The sequence below is a fragment of the Littorina saxatilis genome, linkage group LG12 (assembly GCF_037325665.1).
Source record: "Littorina saxatilis isolate snail1 linkage group LG12, US_GU_Lsax_2.0, whole genome shotgun sequence".
NCBI classification, from domain to species: domain Eukaryota; kingdom Metazoa; phylum Mollusca; class Gastropoda; order Littorinimorpha; family Littorinidae; genus Littorina; species Littorina saxatilis.
Genome location: NC_090256.1, coordinates 4562101 through 4585008, shown reverse-complemented (window position 1 = coordinate 4585008; position 22908 = coordinate 4562101). Strand labels below are relative to the sequence as shown.

Genomic DNA, 22908 nt, shown 5'->3' with positions numbered 1-22908 from the left:
CTGCTATTGGTCTGTTTCGACAGTGATATCAAAATCGAGACCGGAGGCGAGGGGGGAGAGAGAATTTCTGTTAATTTCAACTATTTTGAAATGCTGATCCTAATTGTAATTCCGGTGGGACATTTCGTTTAATAGCGAGTGGGAGTAATAGCACATAAAACCCCTTAACCCCATTATTTGTAGATCTATATTCCAAATCGCCTGAAAAAGATAAAATCGACACTCCATTTACTGAGATTCGGCTACCGTCGCCCTATAGAATCAGTGTTAATAAGTCTTTGAATCATATGCTTTGATGTTGCCACTTCCTTTGAACAGTTGAACACACAGACGCTTTGAAGTGTAAAATCTTAATTTTCAAAATCAATTTATGATACATGGCTTTGGTGATAAAATTTTCTCACAGAAAGTAGATCTCTCCTTCACAATAAATCCATGTTTGAATTTAAATAGACGGGTTAGAACACTTCTTTGAAGTTATTTTTGGACTGCAGTAGACCTTTGTGAACCGAATACGAGGATAGTTCAAACGGTTGACAGAAATATCTCATTCTCAGAGGTAAAGAAAAATCGAATACTTTCATGAAGAGGAAATGTGACGCACAATCGATACTCACTTCTCCATCGTCAAATCACTTTCGTGTGTTTATATTATCTTTTGGGTACAGGAGCGAACAGATGTTGACTGATCTAAATTGGATCTGAAGTGTTTAATCTGGCAGGTCTTCTTCTTCTTCTTCTTCTTCTTCTTCTTCTTCTTCTTCTTCTTCTTCTTCTTCTTCTTCTTCTTTGTTCATGGGCTTAGACTCCCACGTTTACTCATGTTTTTTGCACGAGTGGATTTTTACGTGTATGACCGTTTTTACCCGCCATTCATTTTTTTTCTCAAACAACAACAAAGTAAGAAGTAGCCTAAGAAAGGAGGTTTCTCCTCCCTACTCCCCCTTCACTCGAACACACCCCCATCCAACACACCCCCATCCAACACACCCTCCTCCAACACACCCTCATCCAACACACCCTCACCCAACACACCATCATCCAACACACCCTCACCCAACACACCCTCACCCAACACACCATCATCCAACACACCCTCACCCAACACACCCTCACCCAACACACCCTCATCCAACACACCCTCACCCAACACACCCTCACCCAACACACCCTCACCCAACACACCCTCATCCAACACACCCTCCTCCAACACACCCTCATCCAACACACCCTCACCCAACACACCATCATCCAACACACCCTCACCCAACACACCCTCACCCAACACACCCTCATCCAACACACCCTCATCCAACACACCCTAACCCAACACACCCTCACCCAACACACCCTCATCCAACACACCCTCATCCAACACACCCTCATCCAACACACCCTCATCCAACACACCCTCATCCAACACACCCTCATCCAACACACCCTCACCCAACACACCCTCACCCAACACACCCTCACCCAACACACCCTCGTCCAACACACCCTCATCCAACACACCCTCATCCAACACACCCTCACCCAACACACCCTCACCCAACACACCCTCACCCAACACACCCTCATCCAACACACCCCCATCCAACACACCCTCATCCAACACACCCTCATCCAACACACCCTCATCCAACACACCCTCACCCAACACACCCTCACCCAACACACCCTCATCCAACACACCCTCATCCAACACACCCTCATCCAACACACCCTCACCCAACACACCCTCGTCCAACACACCCTCATCCAACACACCCTCATCCAACACACCCTCACCCAACACACCCTCACCCAACACACCCTCACCCAACACACCCTCATCCAACACACCCTCATCCAACACACCCTCATCCAACACACCCTCATCCAACACACCCTCATCCAACACACCCTCATCCAACACACCCTCACCCAACACACCCTCACCCAACACACCCTCATCCAACACACCCTCATCCAACACACCCTCATCCAACACACCCTCGTCCAACACACCCTCACCCAACACACCCTCATCCAACACACCCTCATCCAACACACCCTCATCCAACACACCCTCATCCAACACACCCTCATCCAACACACCCTCATCCAACACACCCTCATCCAACACACCCTCATCCAACACACCCTCATCCAACACACCCTCATCCAACACACCCTCATCCAACACACCCTCGTCCAACACGCATATTTCGGTATACAAAAAAAGAAGGAAGGTATGGCCAAGGAAGGAAAGAAGGAAGGAAGGAAGGAAGGGAGGAAGGAAGTAAGGAAGGAAGGAAGGGAGGAAGGAAAGAAGGAAGGAAGGAAGGAAGGAAGGAAGAAAGGAAGGAAAGAAGAAAGGAAGGAGATAAGGAAAGAAGGAAGGAAGGAAGGAAGGGAGGAAGGAAGGAAGGAAGGAAGGAAGGAAGGAAGGAAGGAAGGAAGGAAGGAAGGAAGGAAGGAAGGAAGGAAGGAAGGAAAGAAGGAAGGAAGGAAGGAAGGAAGGAAGGAAGGAAGGAAGGAAGGAAGGAAAACTAATGGTTAGCGTAGCAAAGGTTAGCTCACAGAACGTTTAATTTTAGACACAACTAAACAGTCACGGACAAAAACCTACCCTAGTATACATACGTTGATTCGACCTCAAGATTGGGAGAGGCGTGCGGAAGGACCTTTCCTTTCGTTTAATTTGAGGTGGATGAATGGTAGTTTAATATTGAGATGGACATGTGATGCTAGGTTGTGTTTGTTGTTACATCATTCTAGAATGAGAAGTCATTCCTTTCGCCTCTTGTCATTTTGAGGTCGGATCAACGCATACTCAGATAATTTTATTTCTATTTGTTATAATTCTCTGTAAATGTCTGCAGACTACACGGACGTACTTAATGTTTAGTTTTGTCTAAAACTACTTAAACATTTCTATTTCTGGATTTTGGAACATTAGCAATCTATGGGTTTCGAATTTGAAATACAATGATAAGATTTAAGAGTATATAGTTTTTTAGTTATTTCAAAAGGAAAATTATTTCTTTACGACGAACAGAAGCAATGATGCAGATCAGCACAAAATCGCAGACTCAAATTCTGCCTCTTACACTTTCCTTCTCGAAGTCACAACAAACCCAGCATAGCATCAAGTGTCGTACTTCGAACTACCACCCATTAACCTAAAATAAAATTAAAAATTAAAAATAAAAAACACCACGGGCCATCACGCACACCCCCAGTTCCCATAATCCTCTCCCTAACTTTTTACCACAAATTATACAAGGCTAAATCGTCAGCCAGGAAGATCGATGAGGAGAGAAATGAAGAGTCTATGGAAATGAAGTGGGCCATAAAAAGGTTGATAACGGGGGATAGGTCTTGGATTTTAAATCCTTCCTGTACACATCTTGGCGGTCGATGTTTGCAGACCTGCGACGCTATAAGACGATTCAAAAACTAACCTAGCAACTCCACAGACTGCCCCCCCCCACCCCCCAACCTTTCGTTATTACTTGCCCCTCCTCCATTCCTTTTCAGACCTGGATCGCTGGAAGACGAACCAAAAACTAAACTAGGACCTTCAGTTCCCCTCCCCCCCCACCTCCCTCTCACTCCCTTCTATCCTTCCCTCTTCCCTTGTTGGCTCAACAACAACATAAACCACACACACACACACAAATAAATAGATACAAAGGACCATCACTCTTCCCCCCATCCCCCTCCCCATACGCTAAATTAACCGCCCTTGGTCATCCCGCCTCCCCTCCCCTCCACCTCCCGCACCCACCCTCTCCTCTCAAGCCATTCATCAAAGTCTGTATAGGTATCCACGGAGGCTGTATCGACAGAATCTAGATATCTCTGGAAGACGGCCTGCGAAGCTCGTTTGTGAAGCGGTCATTAGACGCGAAGTGGAAAGGGCAGAGCAAGAAGCGAACCATAAACTCGTTGATAACACAGTAGTCCACATTTTGGGGCTTAAAAGTCTCGCGCGCGCGTGTGTGTGGTTGGGCTTAGGTATAAGGAGATGGGGGGCTGGACAGTGGGGGGAGGGGGGTTCTTAGGGGACTAACAGAAAGTCAATGAAAACTGACTCAGTTGACCGCTTTGTGTGTCCAGTAGGCAGGTCATTATAGAAAATTCGAACGTTTAAGTTTTCCAGTAACGAAAGCATACCTAACGGAATGAAAGAAAGAAAGAAACAAAGAAACAAAGACTGCAGGAAGGGAAGGTAAATGAAGAAAATAAGAAAACAAACAGAGGAACACGGAAACAAACAAACAAGCAAACAAAAAAACAAATAAACAAACCAGCGAATAAACAAACAAACAAAAACAAGACAAAAACACACACAAAAACGTACACACAAACAAACAAACAAACACACAAACAAACAAACAAGCAAACAAACAAGCGACTACACGGAAAAAAACATCCGCTCGGGTCACAGTCCCTGTGAGATTGAACGAAGCAAAGGATTTAGGAAAACAGAATGAGTTTGCGAAGAATTTCACGTGCACTTTTTTGTTTATCCGTTTTACGAATCAAACCTAACAGGAAAGATAGCACATTCAAAAATATTCTTTCTGAGAATTCTTTTGTTTTAAATACATGTACATGCACATATATCACAAATACACATGTTTAAACAATGAGGTTGGCTCAAAATCATACACTCCAATAATTATTTCCATTACACATTTGCTTCGAGAGTGCAACTGATGTAAAAACAAAATATCCCATTTGATCAGCACCGGCACAGTTGGCCTAGTGGTAAGGCGTCCGCCCCGTGATCGGGAGGTCGTGGGTTCGAACCCCGGCCGGGTCATACCTAAGACTTTAAAATTGGCAATCTAGTGGCTGCTCCGCCTGGCGTCTGGCATTATGGGGTTAGTGCTAGGACTGGTTGGTCAGGTGTCAGAATAATGTGACTGGGTGAGACATGAAGCCTGTGCTGCGACTTCTGTCTTGTGTGTGGCGCACGTTACATGTCAAAGCAGCACCGCCCTGATATGGCCCTTCGTGGTCGGCTGGGCGTTAAGCAAAAAAATAAAAAACAAAAAAAAAAAAAAAGATTTGATCAGCAATATAATAATACAGCAAATAAGAGCGAGAAAACAGTTTGTTTGGTCCAGATCTTCATCGAAAATAAAACAATTCAAATGTTGCTGGAAGTGTACGAAAAAATCTGAAGATAACGAGATTCAATATTAATTCAGCCGTAAAGAAAAGTATGCGCTTTCCACTTTGCTACACGTTTATAGAACAACCAATCAATGATGGCTTTTAATTTGGTTCAGATAAAGTCCAACAACGATTATCATTTAGATGTCAGCAGTCATCACAGCAGATTAAAAAAAATGCCGAAAATTCCCATTCGGTAATGAAATCAGCAGCGACGACGACAATTCAATTGTTGGCCTGAGATTCTTGACAGGCATTACCAGAGTCAAGAAAACCAAGCCGCGCAAAGCGGAAATAAAAAACGCTCGCGCTGGACCCAAGTACTCACTCTTCAGACATTCACACACACACACACACACACACACACACACACTCTCTCTCTCCCTCACTCCCTCCCTCTCTCTCTTTCTTTCTTTCTTACACACACACACACACACACACACACACACACACACACACACACACACACACACACGAGTACAGACTCATGCACGCACGCACACACACACACACACAAACACACACACACACACATACACACACACACACACACACACACACACACACACACACACACATACACAAACCAGCAGTAAAGAAGACAATTTCAAACAAAAGCATACAAGCCTTTAGCAGCAACGGAAAGAAAATAGAGGGAAATAATGCAGACAAACAAATGGAGAAAAAACACATGCATGCATTCCTGACTACGTTTGTCAAGCCGATTTGTAAAAATAAGATTGAAAATCCACACAAATAACGTGTGAAAAAAACAACTTCAACGGCGATTTTGTGTTTGTTTGTTTGCTTAAAGCCCAGTCCACCACGAAGGGTGATATCAGGGCGGTGCTGCTTTGACATTTAACGTGCGCCACACACAAGACAGAAGTCGCAGCACAGGCTTCATGTCTCACCCAGTCACATTATTCTGACACAGTACCAACCAGTCCTAGCACTAACCCCATAATGCCAGATGCCAATTTTAAAGTCTTAGGTATGACCCGGCCGGGTTTCGAACCCACGACCTCCCGCTCACTGGGCGGACGCCTTACCACTAGGCCACCGTGTTGCGGTTACTTCAACGGCGAGAAAATACACAAACCAAAACACGAGACAAAAATACACAGCCCAAAAAGCTCAACGAGGCATCTAAACCATCTTATTCTTGATCAAAGCTGCAGACGAAGGTAGGCAATTTACACAAGCAACGTGTTAAACGAACCAAAACAAGTCAACCGATAAAACAGGCACAAACAAAAACGCAAGGACAAAAACAAATTGAAGAAAGAAAAATACTAAAAACAAAGCCAAATACAACAGATAAACCATCTCTACGAGACGTACATCTTTAGACAACCTCAACTCGTAGTTCTCCCTGCCTGAAATACGAGAAACTGATGATGTCATAACCGTAGCGTCCAATCGCAGTTTACGATGCAATTTTCTGCGGTGCTGACAACTAATCTGCATGGCGGACCTCGCAGAGAAAGGCAAAGGAAGATCGAAGAGCAGAAAGCAGTAGCACTAAATTACGAACTGAAGTAAGCACGACTCAGTCAGCCGGCAGAGAAGTGAAAAATGCATCTCCCGGGAGAAAAAAAGGGCGATAATTCGGCGCCCTCTGGGCGATTGTTGATCTGGATGATCGGCGGTGCCATGTCTCCGATAATTAGCTTCAGTTCAGACTTTCAGGGTTGGCGACAGGAGAAAGAGTGAGAGAGAGAGAGAGAGAGAGAGAGAGAGAGAGAGAGAGAGAGAGAGAGAGAGAGAGAGAGAGAGAGACAGAGAGGGAGGGAGACAGAGAGAGAGAGAGAGAGAGAGAGAGAGAGAGAGAGAGAGAGAGAGAGAGAGAGAGAGAGAGAGAGAGAGAGAGAGAGAGAGAGAGAGAGAGAGAGAGAGAGAGAGAGAGAGAAAGAGAGAGAGAGAGAAAGAGGACTGTGAGTGACACACAATGTACGCCGTCTACGCGGCCCCAAATTAGTCTTGGATTCTTGAGACCTTTTAGGCAGCTTTAACTTTAAGTGAGACTGCATGAGAACATGATAGGACAAGTGTTTCAAATATTCCTCTAAAGAGGATGAGTGAGTGTTTGCAACGGAAACATTCACCAGGGCCGGACCCAGGGGGGGGGGGGGGGGGGGGGGGTTCCAGGGGTTCCGGAACCCCACCCCTGGAATAAGCATGTACCTTGCTTTGAGTGTGTGGTTTTTTTTTACTAGTTTTAGCACCAAAACAATGCTGCTCTTAACCCTTAAAACAAGGCCCAGAATGCACCAGATTGCACAGATTTTAACCGTTTTTCAAAAATTTTTCGGGGGAGCATGCCCCCGGACCCCCCTAGTTCGCACGCCTGCAAAGAAGGAGCGCGCTTGTGGCTTCGCCACTTCGCTGATTTGCTCCCCCCAAAAAGGAGGAACCCCCCCTTACAACTCATTTGGTCCCGCCCTGTTCACGGTGTTTGGTCAAGCCTGCATGTGAAAACAGACAATAACGTTGGTTTCTTCTCTTTTCCTGTGAGCAGCTTTTCAGTTCGATGATATGCACGGGTGCGTGTGGGTACATCCTTATACAGGTAATTTGGCCTTATGTTCTGTACCTTTGGGGGTATTAATTAATTAGTGGTTGAAGGTTTAGACTTCACACACACACACAAACACTATGTAGAATTTTTACACCACACATTAATCCATACATACGCTGTGTGTCAGCGCAAGGCTTTAGCGCTCACGGTCAGACACGACTCAAGTATTATTCAACACTGAACAAGAACCGTGGCAAAGGCTACTACAAGCATTTGTCAATAGGTTTTAGCATTCACTATAATATTCCAAATTGTGATTTTGTTTTGAATAAGGTATTGTTGACATTCCATACAAATTCTATCAGTGTCCATTGTATAATACATTCAGAGATCCTCAGAGAAAGACCAACAGACAGAAAAAAAGATCTCTTGATATGTCACGCACACACACACACACACACACACACACACACACACACACACACACACATACACACACACACACACACAGACACACACACACACATACACACTCACGCACACACTCACACATATACACACTCACGCACATACACACACGCACACACACACTCACTCACGCACACACACACACACACACACACACACACACACTCACTCACGCACACCCACACTGACACATATACACACTCACGCACATACACACACGCACACACACACTCACGCACACACACACACACACACACACACACACAGACACACACACACACACACACACATTTCCATTTCAACTCCATCCCCTCACCCTCAAACCCCTTATATTCTCCCACCCATCCAACCCTCTTTGCTCCCCATCACCAAACTCAGTCACTCCACACAAGAACGCTAAAGAAAAGCTGAACATTCCCTCGAGGCTAGTGGTAGTCCTATCTAAGATATTCTACAGCTCACAGTAGAAGATCTTTGGTCCTACAGAGCTTCCCTCTCTCTCCCTTCTCGTTTTATATATTCCAGATACTATTGAGCGCGTTCTCTACAATCTTGTTCACTATGCCAGCAGGTTTCTTCGTAGAGAAAAACGCATCGGAACCACCCCCTGCAGAAGAGAGACTACCATAGCAAAATAATGTGGGTATACCATATCATCTGTAGTTAATGAACCCTGTTCTTATTGAATCATACGAAAGAATACACAGAATTAAAGTTGCAATTTTTTTTGTATGTTGTGTCGTGTTTTCTTCACCTGTTTGATCGAGTTGCTGTCAAACCACTTTATAAAACCTGTTATTCATGCTACAAAAAACCACGGTATTATCATTCTAGGTCCTACGTAGAGAGCTTTGAATAGTGGAGTCAATTAATTAGCACACACACACAAACACACCCACACACACAGACACCCACACCCCCACACACACACCCACACACATACACACACCCACCCACATCCACACACACACACACACACACATACACCAAACACACACACATACACACACAAACACACACACACACACACACACAGACACACACACACAAACACACACACACACAAACACACACACACCCACGCACACACACACAGACACACACACACACACAAACACACACACACACACATACACACACACACATAATAATAATAATAATAATAATAATAATAATAATAATAATAATAATATGGGAGATTTATAGAGCGTTTTACGTTCTCTAAGCGCTTTACAATGAAAAAAAAATATGAAAAAAACCCAACATACATATACAAAGCAAAGCAAAAAAGCATGCGCAGCAGCATTCAGCACACAAGTGAACAACGAAACACTACATCAATACAAGCTGCAAGCATACTAACACAGGCAAAACATTCAAACATTCAAACACCTGATCAAAAATGCACCATATTGAAATAAAAATTAATCAAAATACTGTGTGAAGAAGTGTGTTTAAAGGTTTGATTTGAAGGAACAAAATGTTTGGCAGTGTCGGATAGAGTAAGGGAGAGAGTTCCACGCAACGGCAGCAGAGTGGGAGAAGGCTCTCTGGCCGTGCTGTTTGCGACTAAAAGAAGATAGACGGAATATTCTAGTGTCTACAGAGGAGCGGAGGGATCGTGAGGGTGTGTAGAGTGTGAACAGGTCAGAGAGGTAGGATGGGGCTGAGCCAGATATTATTTTGTAGCAGATACAGCAGCACTTATATTGGATTCTCAGCTCTACAGGGAGCCAATGAAGTTTCTTTAGCAAGGGGGAACAGGACTGGGACCGAGGGGCTTTGCAGACAAGCCGGGCTGCAGAATTTTGAACGCGCTGCAAAGGATGGATGACAGACTGAGGACAGCCAATGAGAACAGAATTTCCGTAGTCTAATCGAGAAAGAATGTACGAGGAAACAAGGGTCTTGGTGGCATCTTCGGTAAGGTATGGGCGGATAGAACCTATTCTCTTAAGCTCGATGTAAGCGGACTGACAGACTTTCATAACATGGTGTTTCATGGAGAGATCGCTATCAAGAAAGATGCCAAGATCACGGACGGAGTCTGAGAATTCATACACAGACACACACACACCCACATACACACACACGCACACACAAACACACACACACAAGCACACACGCACGCGATCCCGCTAATACTCGTTCGACCCATCTTCACTGTGCCAGCATCTTTCCTAGAGCCGAACCCATCGCCATACCAAGCCATGCAGACGTGAGACCACTTAGGCGCTGTCTTGAGAAAGGGATGTTTTCTGACTGGTCGAATGAAATTTGCATGGAAATAGCTGGACCATACAAGGGATGGGCGATGTACAATAGAACCGAGAATATGCAATGTATATCAGACCCCTTGCGTGTTTGTGTCGTTTGATGAAGAGAATGTAAGCATGTTCATGGGGCGGTGAAAGTCTTGAGAGTGTTGGTACAAGGGCGGGGATATAGCTCAGTTGGTAGCGCGCTGGATTTGTATTCAGTTGGCCGCTGTCAGCGTGAGTTCGATCCCAGGTTCGGCGGAAATTTATTTCACAGAGTCAACTTTGTGTGCAGACTCTCTTCGGTGTCCGAACCTCCCCCCGTGTACACTACATTGGGTGTGCACGTTAAAGATCCCACGATTGACAAAAGGGTCTTTCCTGGCAAAATTGCTTTGGCACAGTTAATAATTGTCTACCTATACCCGTGTGACTTGGAATAATAGGCCGTGAAAGGTAAATATGCGCCGAAATGGCTGCAATCTACTGGCCGTATAAAATTTCATCTCACACGGCATCACTGCAGAGCGCCTAGAACTGTACCCACGGAATATGCGCGATATAAGACTCATTGATTGATTGAATGTTTATGATCGGTTTGGCGTCTAAAGTGTTTGGATTTTGTTTGCAATGCAAACAACACACACACACACACACACACACACACACACGCACCCACGCACCTACGCACACACGCAAACCCACACACACACACACACACACGCACGCACGCACGCACACACACACACACACACACACATACATACATACATACAAGCAAACACGCATACGTGCGCGCGAGGGAACGATGGCCAAAGAGGGCATGTAGGAAAGCCATATACATTTATATCAGGGGGGCAGGTTTTGACGACTGTATACAATTGCAATCATCTGTGTCTGTATTGCGATTGTAGTTTGATACATTGTACGATTGTGATGCATGAGCAATACAGTAATACATTATACAATAAAGAAACGCCTTCATACACAAAATGTATATGTTGTGTGAGACAAGGAACAGGTGTACCATCTGCTGAAGTAAACAACAGAATCACATCTCTTTCGGTTCTTCCGGAAACGCACTGTTACCTGGAAAACACACCTGCCCACGCTACATTTCATCTTCCCCACAAGAACGACCACATGAAGTGATCTGAAAAAATACTCAGGTATCATTACAGAGGCAAAGCAAGTCATCCGGTCAGGCATGTTTCATTACCTACACCTGTAAGCTTCCGTCCGGGTTTGAACATGAGCATGACTGTGTTCGATTGTTTGTATGCACCCGGCTGCTCGGCTTAGATTTATTTCCCAACCCATAACACGAGGCTTTCAGTTCATCCACGGAACGTGTCTATCATTTTCCCATGTCGTGCCTCTCAGGGTGTTTATTCACCTGAGACGGATAACTCATCATATCGCACATGTGCATATCATCGAAGATCATAGACCCACCATTAACATAGCATTCATTGGCCTGAAAGTGCGCTAGAAAAGCAACTTTTATGTTTTTGAAGAAAATGGCAAATTATTTCCTGGCAGGGGAGAATAATTAGGGAAACAGTATGTGAATTGTTCTCTGGTGTTTTCAGGCTTCTATACCCCCCGTTCAAACATAGAATTATTTATTGATTATACTCCCGAGGCGCCTTCCGCCTCAAAACATGTTCTGTATAACGATTCAAGCTTTTTCAAGTAAACTCAAATGCTGTTTTAGGAGATTACCGGCATAACATTAAATTGAGTATCAGTTTAGTTATTTAGCTTAACAGGTGTAAGCTAGATGAATCTGAACAAGATCAGCAATTCTGTCTGGCTCCTCTTTCTCTCTTTAACTATTTCTTACATTAAAATTCGACATCCACGGTTGAGCACCAATACGTGCCTGTCGCGTATATGCGGAAATAAACGTCGCAAAACTCGCTGTCGCAGTTTGTCGCAAAACTCGCTGTCGCAGTTTGTCGCAAAAAGTGCCAGCCGAACAGCAAAAGGTGACGAGGCAAGTTTGCCCAGACTTGGACATTGCCCCGACTGGCACAATATGAATTATGAATGGCGCCATTTGCATGGAAACAACTTTCCCGCATTCCATTTCTTTGACCTTCCCTCTTTTTATTCGTCGGACAGGCGACATTTGGGCAACGCCCAACAGACGCCACCAATTTTGAACCCATGATACAACGTCGACAGTTGACATTTACACAATTCCCAACAGACGCTGCTACTACAAACTCATGCTGCAACCTTTAAGGGCGAAGTACTATGCCCATAATAGGTCTTAACACGCTACTTTCTAGGAAAACGACTGACTGAAATACAGGGCCTTTGGTATCAGACATGTTCACACAAAATCACCACTGCAGTAGTGAATAAATTACTAAAACTTTACTGTGGAAATAGTAAACAAATAAAATATCAGATGATCACACTTAAAGAAGATTGATAGAGGAACGAAATGGAACACACAACACAGTCATTTTAAAGGTAAAAAAAAGAGATAGAAAAACACAAACAAAATCCAACATTAACATTACAACACACAAACAAACAAACCAAAAACAACTTCGTACCCCTTTTCAAGCTAAATTTCAATCACAAAACTCAACAAAAATAAACAATTTAGCGTGTAAAAGTGATACAAAAATCCCTAAACATTTGTTACATTTATGAGCTTCAATACATGATTTCTGTCATTCATTTTTTTCTATGTAACCGAGTGCCGAAACACTACGATCACCTCGGGAGGCGAAGTGCAATCAAACAGGATGAAAATGTTAGGGCTAATTTCTATAAAAACTGTTATGAAAACCTGAAGGTTTCCATGAACATACAGACAATCGGAAACCACCAGACCCCATCACAAACAGAGTTCCACAATCAACCGGTGTTGACTTAAAGGCCAACAACTCGGGTGCAGAGTCTGCTGTGAAAGGAGCGGTAGCCTCCCCTGTCACATCTATAAACGATGTCTATAATTATAACCTGTATATGTTGTCTGTCTTCTTCTTGTTTCTGTGTTTTGTGCCTGAGGAAGACCCCAGTGGACGAAACGTCGTGCTCTGTTAATCGCATCGTCTTCACCAAACACGTGAGCACAGTATTGTTTGGTCTTGTTATTGCTGTCTCTATATATAAAAATATATATGTATATATATTATTTCACAACTTCTGATGTTATATATATATATACGAGGGCTGTTCCGTTATTATTTAGAATCCAGGCTCCTGGCAAAATGGCGTTATATACAAAATCATGCCGTCAAATAATAGACTATCGTGAGGCTTGACACAACAAATAAAGTTTCAGAGTTATGTCGTTTTCATATGGTCGACTCGGGAAGATACTCACCGCGCAATGTATGAGATTGCGTCATGAAGCTCAAATTCGCGATTTTGGAGCCATAACTTGCAATAACTACAAAATAAGGGTTAAAAGAGGCCGATTTGCATGAAAGTGTGATGAAATGTTTTAGGATGAACGCTCTTTGTAGAGCCGTGGTGTAAAACTGGTACAGCAATTTCAAACCGGGTAGACGGAGCCTCGAAAATGATAGCCACCCTGGTCTACTACTTTCATTCGTTATCCTCGTAAACATTGGCGCTGTTGAACAGATGATACGAGAAGATCACTTAATTATAATCAGGGAGATGAAATAGGCCCTTGGCATTAAAAGCTCTGCATTTGAAAAGATCTTACACAAATATTAATGGACCCAAAGCGATTTGCCGGTTGGGTACCACATGAACCCAGTGACGGGGAAAACAGGGGTAGGGCAGAGTGTTGCCTGACAATATTGAAAAAAAAATCAGCAATGGCTTGTCCAAATCAACATGGAATATTGTCAGTGGTGACAAAACCTGGATTAATTAGCTCCACTCTGAAACCAAACAACTGTCGTCTGTTCGGGTGTTTAACCTGCCAAGTTCAAATAACAAGAAGCCCTAAACATTGTTCGCATCTTTCGTCGCTAGATCTAGGCATTTAAACACTGTGCATGTGACTCTTGAAGACAGGCATACAGTCACGTCTGACTGCTGTGTCCACAACTAATGGTCGAAAATATTCGAGGCTTGGCACAAACACCGTCCACACACAGGTATTCGAGGGCTTATGCTGTAACATGCTGTCTATACTGCCTTTGCGACAACAGATTTCTTGGCACCAAAGGGAGCACTGCTGCTGGTTGCATTCACCCTATTTTCTTGACATCTCCCAATGCTAGTTTAGCCTGTTCTCGGATTTCAAGAAATAGCCGCGGAAACACGGGTGGAGACCCCTAAAGACTATGTCCGAGCCTTCACGAGGGCCATACCAGGTATAGCTGATGTCACGTGGTCCCAGGCCAGAATGAGAACGTTTGAGAGGATGGCCAGTTGGGTGTCGGCTGGGGAAGGATTGGTCTAGAAAATGGCCTGGTTAGATTGTTGGAATGTGTTTCCGTTTCTGAGATTCTAAATAATTATGGAACAGCCTACGTATAATTTTTTTTGGGGGGAAGGGGGGGCACGTCAAGTGGGCGAGTTATCTATATTCATTTTTACTTTGTAATCTCAGGGGTAGACTCCAGCATTAACAAGCGACATCCTCAACAGACGTAGCAAGTACAAACACGTGAGACAACCTTTAACAGCAAGGCGACACTTTAAAATTGCCTGACAGACGCACCAAGCCCAAACTCAGGATAAAACTTCAACAGTTGACATTTATAAAGTACCCAACAGATGCTGAAAGTACAAACTCGTGATATAACCTTTAACAGACGACATTTTGAAAAATGCCCAACAGACGATTTAAGCGCAAACTAATGATACAACGTTCGGAAAACTATTACAAATCTATCACTGTGTGCAGCCTAACCGTTTCTATAAAAGAAGCACTAGTGAACTTAACAAGTGTTACTAATGAGTCAAGTCTTTGGAATTTGCTCCCGTCCCGTGTCTCCGAATAACGCAAGCGTACCAAAAGATACAAACTCAAACCAAACAGTGTTTCTTGACAACCTTTCTGTATTACTTCTCCCGTTCATTTCACCCTGTTCAACAGACAAAACAGTTAAAGACAGCGTCCTGAATACATATTCCATTCCATGTTAATAACTTGTTTCTTGACAACCTTTCTGTATTACTTCTCCCGTTCATTTCACCCTGTCCAACAGACAAAACAGTTAAAGACAGCGTCCTGAATACATATTCCATTCCATGTTAATAACTTGTTTCTTGACAACCTTTCTGTATTACTTCTTCCGTTCATTTCACCCTGTCCAACAGACAAAACAGTTAAAGACATCGTCCTGACTACATATTCCATTCCATGTTAATAACTTGTTTCTTGACCACCTTTCTGTATTACTTCTCCCGTTCATTTCACCCTGTCCAACAGACAAAACAGTTAAAGACAGCGTCCTGAATACATATTCCATTCCATGTTAATAGCCTGTTTGGTGGATAAGACCAGCATTCTAGTTGGACGTGCACCACTAATCAACAGCCAGACTGGTTTCTTCGCGGAATGTTTTTCTGGTTTTTTTTGCTGGATGAATTCTGCAGATTGGCAAAGGTGTCAATTATATCATTGAGCACAGTAGTCCCGCTCTGTTTATTGTTGGTATGTGTTGACGTGGAAAGATTGGACAGATCTGTGGTAGCGCGATACAGTGTAACCCCCCTTTTAAGACCCCCACCAGGTCTTAACAAGGAGGGAGTCTTAACAAGGAAGGAGTCTTAACAAGGAGGGAGTCTTAACAAGGAAGGAGTCTTAACAAGGAGGGAGTCTTAACAAGGAGGGAGTCTTAACAAGGAGGACTAGGTGGCCGAGTGGTAACGCACTTGCGCTCGGAAGCGAGAGGTTGCGAGTTCGACCCTGGGTCAGGGCGTTTGCAATTTTCACCCCCCTTTCCTAACCTAGGTGGTGGGTTCAAGTGCTAGTCTTTCGGATGAGACGAAAAACCGAGGTCCCTTCTACACTACATTGGGGTGTGCACGTTAAAGATCCCACGATTGACAAAAGGGTCTTTCCTGGCAAAATTGTGTAGGCATAGATAAAAAAAATGTCCACCAAAATACCCGTGTGACTTGGAATAATAGGCCGTGAAAAGTAGGATATGCGCCGAAATGGCTGCGATCTGCTTCTGGAGATACGCGCGCGATATAAGACTTCATATAACATAACATGGGGGTAGATTTACAGAGGCTATGAACAGAAAGTCTACGAAAAAAGGGTCTTAAAAGGGAGGAAGTCTTAAATATGGGGGTCTTGATAGGGGGTCTTGATAGGGGGGGTTCCACTGTAGCTGAAAAGATAGTCTTCACTGGGAAGGAATATACTTTTAAGCGAACTCAGCAATACAAGGGCAAATACAAGGCTGTCTCCTTCCCTATCTAGCATTTCTTTTCTTTCCCTTTCTTTTCTTTTTCGTTTTCCTTTTTCGCCGAGAAAAGCGGACAAGGAACGGTACTCCACCGTAATTGGGATGACGCATTTTTGCAGTCTTCGTCGAGATGCGCCACGGCCATGAAGAAGGGACAACAACGACACGGCTCTCTCTTCCTCTCTCTTTCAGCGTTTATGTACATCCACTTACAATGAAACCGCGAGAAGGCGGGCGAGAGAAAGGATTTCAAGCACGGGGAGTCCAGACCATTAGGCCGAACGAGGCAGCAAGATGTCTCTTTAAACCAATTCTCGGCACTAAAGTGGGAAGCAGTTGTGCCGATAAACGGTCGGCGTTTAGAAAGGACAGCGAGTTTGTTTCCGCGGAGGAGCTGAAGGCTTGAGGCTCCCCCTTCCCCCTTGTCTGCCCCCAACTGGGCCATTGCCTGCCTGCGACAATAGATCACAGGGGAACGGGACCGTCTTCTCTTTTGCATGCTAAATGGGGCCAGACTTTAGGGGACACAACCACTGAGACGGGTTGGTAGGATGGTCAGGGAGATGAAAGGAGAAAGAGAGGGCGGAGGGGGGGGGGGACAAGAAAGAGAGAGAGAGAGAGAGATAGAGAGAGAAAGCGAGAGAGAGAGAGAGAGGGGGAGAGAGGCAGGTAGGGAGAGAGAAAGAGACAGAGAGAGGGGGGGGGAGGGAAAATGAGTGAGTGAGAGACAGAGAGACAGACAGACAGACAGACAGACAGACAGACAGAGACAGAGAGAGAGACTGACAGAGAGACAGAGACAGAGACAGACAGACAGACAGACAGACAGACAGACAGACATATAGACAAAGAGACAGACAGACAGAGAGACAGACAGACAAAGAGACAGACAGACAAAGAGACAGACAGATAGAGAGACAGATAGACAAAGAGACAGACAGATAGAGAGGTCAAAGAGAGACAGCAACAGATAGAGACTGAGACATCCAGACACCAAGCCATCCAGACACCAAGCCATCCAGACACCAAGCCATCCAGACACCAAGCCATCCAGACACCAAGCCATCCAGACACCAAGCCATCCACAGACAGAAAGCCGGATCCAACGGGACGCGCAAAGAAATAGATCAGTGAGACTCCCATCCGTCCTTTGCCTTTCAACAAAACAAATATCAACGAAAGGAGGAAGCAGGACCAGGTTTGAATGGCGTTAGCCCGGCCTTGGCTGGTGGTCTTTATCATGTATGATAAACGACAAAAGGACACAAGCACAGGACAACAGTTGGTAGAGAGGTGTGAGAAAGTGAGGGAAGGGGGTAAAGGGGGAGGGGGAGGGGGTTTATTTAGAGTGTCTGAGCCATGCGAGGTTGTACCAATTTTGTAGCATTCATTGGGCTGAGCGAAGATTTATCGAAACTGTGCATTTGGTGTGGGTAAGGTTGTAGGTTGTAGTGGAGAGTGTCAGGGAACGCGGATGACGTATGGGGCTAAAGGCATCAATATCAACATGAGGCTTATATATATCGCGCGTATTCCGTGGGTACAGTTCTAAGCGCAGGGATTTATTTTTTTATATTTTTTTAAAATGTTTTTTTTATGCAATATATATCGCGCACATATTCAAGGCGCAGGGATTTATTTATGCCGTGTGAGATGGAATTTTTTTACACAATACATCACGCATTCACATCGGCCAGCAGATCGCAGCCATTTCGGCGCATATCCTACTTTTCACGGCCTATTATTCCAAGTCACACGGGTATTTTGGTGGACATTTATATCTATGCCTATACAATTTTGCCAGAAAGACCCTTTTGTCAATCGTGGGATCTTTAACGTGCACACCCCAATGTAGTGTACACGAAGGGACCTCGGTTTTTCGTCTCATCCGAAAGACTAGCACTTGAACCCACCACCTAGGTTAGGAAAAGGGGGAGAAAATTGCTAACGCCCTGACCCAGGGTCGAACTCGCAACCTCTCGCTTCCGAGCGCAAGTGCGTTACCACTCGGCCACCCAGTCGTTACCACTCGGCCACCCAGTCGTTACCACTCGGCCACCCAGTCGTTACCACTCGGCCACCCAGTCGTTACCACTCGGCCACCCAGTCGTTACCACTCGGCCACCCAGTCGTTACCACTCGGCCACCCAGTCCTCATATAAGGGGAGCAATATTTAAAGAAGGACCAGTAGTAACCTACATTTTAAATGCCATTAGACAGTGTTAGCTTTAGATCCAGGGTTGGTTGTTTTTACTCAATATTGGCCAGGTGCTCACAAAAATTGGTTTTTTCTCTCCTGATTTTGACACTGTTTTAGTATATATATATATGTTTTTAGTTTTTTACGAACAAAAAAGTTTTCGAGCTGCTCTCTTCATTTTTGTTCCATGCACATTTCTTGTGTGTGTACTACGAGACAAATGTTGACTCAAAACCGCAACCTTCCTATTTCCCTCAACCAATTCGAAATAAGTGTTACGGGCATATGCTCTGGAACATTATACTTCTTATTTGGTTGCTACTGATTTCCAGAGATATCCATCCAAATCCCGGGCCTGGGAAAAGAGGCAATCTAACGAATTTATCTGTAATTCACATAAATGTGAGGAGTTTGAAAAATAAACTTGATTTACTGAATTCTAAAATACAAAATTATGACGTCATAACTCTTTCGGAGACCTGGCTCTCAGATCCTATTCCTGATTCAGAACTCGCCTTGCATGGTTTCCAACTGCCGATCCGCAGAGACAGATCGCATGACCCACACGGTGGTGTCACTGTCTATGTTAGGAGCGGATTGTAATGCAAACCTCGATTCGACCTCAATGTGCCAAATTTGGAAGCTCTCTGGATTGAAACAAGATTAAACCAAGATATTCTTTTAGTCGGTACGTTTTATAAACCACCTAATGCAACTGTTGAATACTTGGATCTGATTGATCAGTCCATTAAACATGTAAATTCGATGTCATGTAAATTTATCATTTTAGGCGACTTTAATTGTGACTTTTTAATAACCCCTCCAAACGCCTGTTGGATATATTGTTATTGAACAATTTACAACAATTGGTTAAAACCCTTACGCGAATAACAGAAAGCACCTCCACGTGTCTTGGCCTAATTATAACGCCTACTGTAGATTTAAAAAAAAAAAAATCTTTTTTTTCGGGTTTTTTTCTCTCGGTTTTTTTCTTCTTTTCTCTCTCCTCTTCTTCTCTTTCTCCTCTTCACTCTCATCTCTTCTCTTTTTTTTCTCTCCTTTTCTCTCTTTCTCCTTTCTTCTTCCTCTCTCTTCTTTTCTATGTATTTATTTAATTTTTTTTTCTCCCTTCTCTTTTTGCTTGTCCCGGCGCTTGTTCCTTCTCCCAGTATGCTCCCACGCCGCCCCGTAGATATCGTTGATAAAGTTATTCCGCCCGTTTGCAGCGACCATTCCGTACCGTACGTCCTTTTAAAGCAACACAAATCGTCCTTTAAACGCACTATTTTGAATTATGGTAAACTGGATAAGAAAAATATGATATTAGAGCTTTCGAAAGTTAATTGATTGTAACTTGTAAATGACCAGTGCACTGACCATGCTGCACAACTCTTCTCGGATCACTTCATTACCACTGCCATGTTGTGTATGCCAAGTAAAACTGTTACGGTCCGTGATTCAGATGCTCCGTGGATGACAGAAACTATTTTGAAATTAAGAGACAGAAAACGGTTTATTCATACATTGGCTGCACATGTTGACACTCCTGAAGCCTGGGCACTATTTTGCCAAATACGCAATCAATACAACGATACTATACGAACTTGCAAATTGGAATATGGTTAGAGAGCTCGACAGTTCAATTTCTAATAGTTTAAATTTTGGAATTAAAAATTGGTGGAAGTTGGTTAAATCCTTCCTGGCAAAGAAAGGAGTGAACTCTTCGGAAGTACCTCCGCTATTATCGGAAGGAGAAGTTGTTTATAACAATTGTGATAAAGCCGTATTGTTTAATAAGACCTTTTTAGAGCAGAGTAAACTTCAAGGAGAAACTGATGATGTACCACCTATTAAGTCCGCAGAAACATCGATGGATAACTTTGTATTATCAAATGAAGAAGTCATTGGTAAATTAGACCTGAATAAAGCAGTCGGCCCTGACCGCATACATAGGCTCCTGAAGGAAAGTGTGTCTGTCATATTAGAACCACTTACACTGTTATTTAACCGTTCGTTACGCGAAGATAAATTTCCATCCATTTGGAAAACCGCTAATGTTACACCTATTTTTAAGAAAGGAGATAAAAAATGTATGTGCAAATTATCGCCCTATATCCCTTCTCAGTTGCGTTGTAAAAGTTTTGGAAAAGTGTGTTCAAAAACATGTTTTTGAATATTTGAAAATAAATAATTTGTTAACGGCTTATCAATCTGGCTTAATGTCAGGTGATTCTACTGTTTATCAATTGATATGTTTATATGACGATATTTGCAAATCCTTAGACAACGGTCAAGCAGCACAAGGAATATTTGTTGATGTTTCGAAGGACTTTGATAAAGTGGCACAGAGGTCTCATAACAAAAGTGAATGGAATTGGTATTAGATATGGGTTGTTAGACTGATTTATTGATTATTTAAAAGATAGAAAACAGGCTGTGGTGGTAAAATGTAGTCAGTCTCCATATTTGAAAGTCCAAGCTGGTGTCCCACAATGATCGGTCCTTGGACCTTTGCTTTTTGTTATTTATATTAATGATATCGTTTGTGATATTTAATCAATTATAAAACTGTTTGCTCACGATACAAGCCTGAATCTTTGTTTACAAAGTGATGATATTCGTGCTGAAATTCTGAATTCTGACCTGGTTAGGATACATGATTGGGCAGTTATATGGAAAGTCAAATTCAACCCTATGAAGACCGAGCTATTGAACTTCACCAGGAAAAGAAATCCTGTTTTTCATGATTTAAATTTTGATAACACAATTCTGCACGATTCATTTACTCATAAACATCTGGGTGTTGTCTTGCAAAAAGGCTTGCTGTTTTCACCTTATGTCGATGTACATTTCCTGAACATGTAAATATGAATAAACATTGTTTAAACCAACTGGTTGAAACAAACAACGGGTGTGGGTGTGGAAAGAGCGTCAGGGAGCGCGGATGGGGTGGAGGCTACAGGCATCTAAGGGGAGACATGTTTAAAGAAGGACACCCACACCAACACCCATGTCTCCTCTTATATATATGCCTCTAGTCACCCCATCCGCGTGTCCTGACGCTCGTCCTCACACCCACACCCACACCCACGTCTCCTCTTACATGCCTCTAGTCACCCCATCCGCGTGTCCTGACGCTCGTCCTCACACCCACACCAACACCCATGTCTCCTCTTACAGGCCTCTAGTCACCCCATCCGCGTGTCCTGACGCTCGTCCTCACACCCACACCCATGTCTCCTCTATGCCTCTAGTCACCCCATCCGCGTGTCCTGACGCTCGTCCTCACACCCACACCCACCAACCGCACCTCTCACGCCCCCTCCCCCGTCCCTCGTCTTCCTTCCTCTTCCCTTTCAGACCAATATTACCGACTCCCAGTTTATGGTGCTGCCTTCTCTATTTGTGAGGGATATGGACAGTCATGTCGTCAATAAACTGAGAGGGCTTGTTCCTAATAAGTTAGTTGAAACTGAGCAGTGATTTTGTCTTAAAATCACTACTAGTTCGAAATTGTTTCTCATAAAACAGGAGTGCATCGTAAGAGAAAGCCGAGATATGGCGCAAAGCATCAACTGTCAGAGGATGGGAGTGGGGTGAGGTCAAGGCTTGAACCGTGGAAGACGATGGGAAGTAGATGGACAACTGATGGAGACAAACAATGGCAAAAGCAGCCCCCCCCCCCCCTGTCTTCCTCCCTATCCCGTTTTAGACCAATATCACCAACACCCAGTTAGCGGTAGTGAGGAAACAGCCATTGATTCCTGCCTCCACAATGACCCTTCACATTGCCTTGGTCTGGAATTAGGGAACTGCGAGAAAAATAGGAGTGGTGGAGGAGATGATAGGGGAGAAAGGGAGAGAGGGCGAGATAGAGAGAGGGCGAGAGAGAGAGAGAGAGAGAGAGAGAGAGAGAGAGA

The 22908-nt window shown here is 43.9% G+C and overlaps 2 protein-coding genes across 2 annotated transcripts in view; both read left to right on the top strand.

Annotated features, from left to right (window-relative positions):
- Positions 1-1325, top strand: part of LOC138982071 (uncharacterized) — a 2088-nt gene extending 763 nt beyond the window's left edge. Inside the window, exon 2 of the mRNA XM_070355293.1 lies at positions 925-1325. Within this exon, the coding sequence (XP_070211394.1) occupies positions 925-1325 (401 nt within the window). The remainder of the gene's footprint in view (positions 1-924) is intronic.
- Positions 1326-1631: 306 nt separating this feature from the next.
- Positions 1632-22198, top strand: LOC138982069 (uncharacterized; the record flags this gene model as incomplete). Its single annotated transcript, XM_070355292.1, has 2 exons — positions 1632-2213; positions 22169-22198. Coding segments are annotated over 2 exons (612 nt in total), but the record flags the coding sequence as incomplete, so codon positions are not given.
- Between the last annotated feature and the right edge of the window lie 710 nt (positions 22199-22908).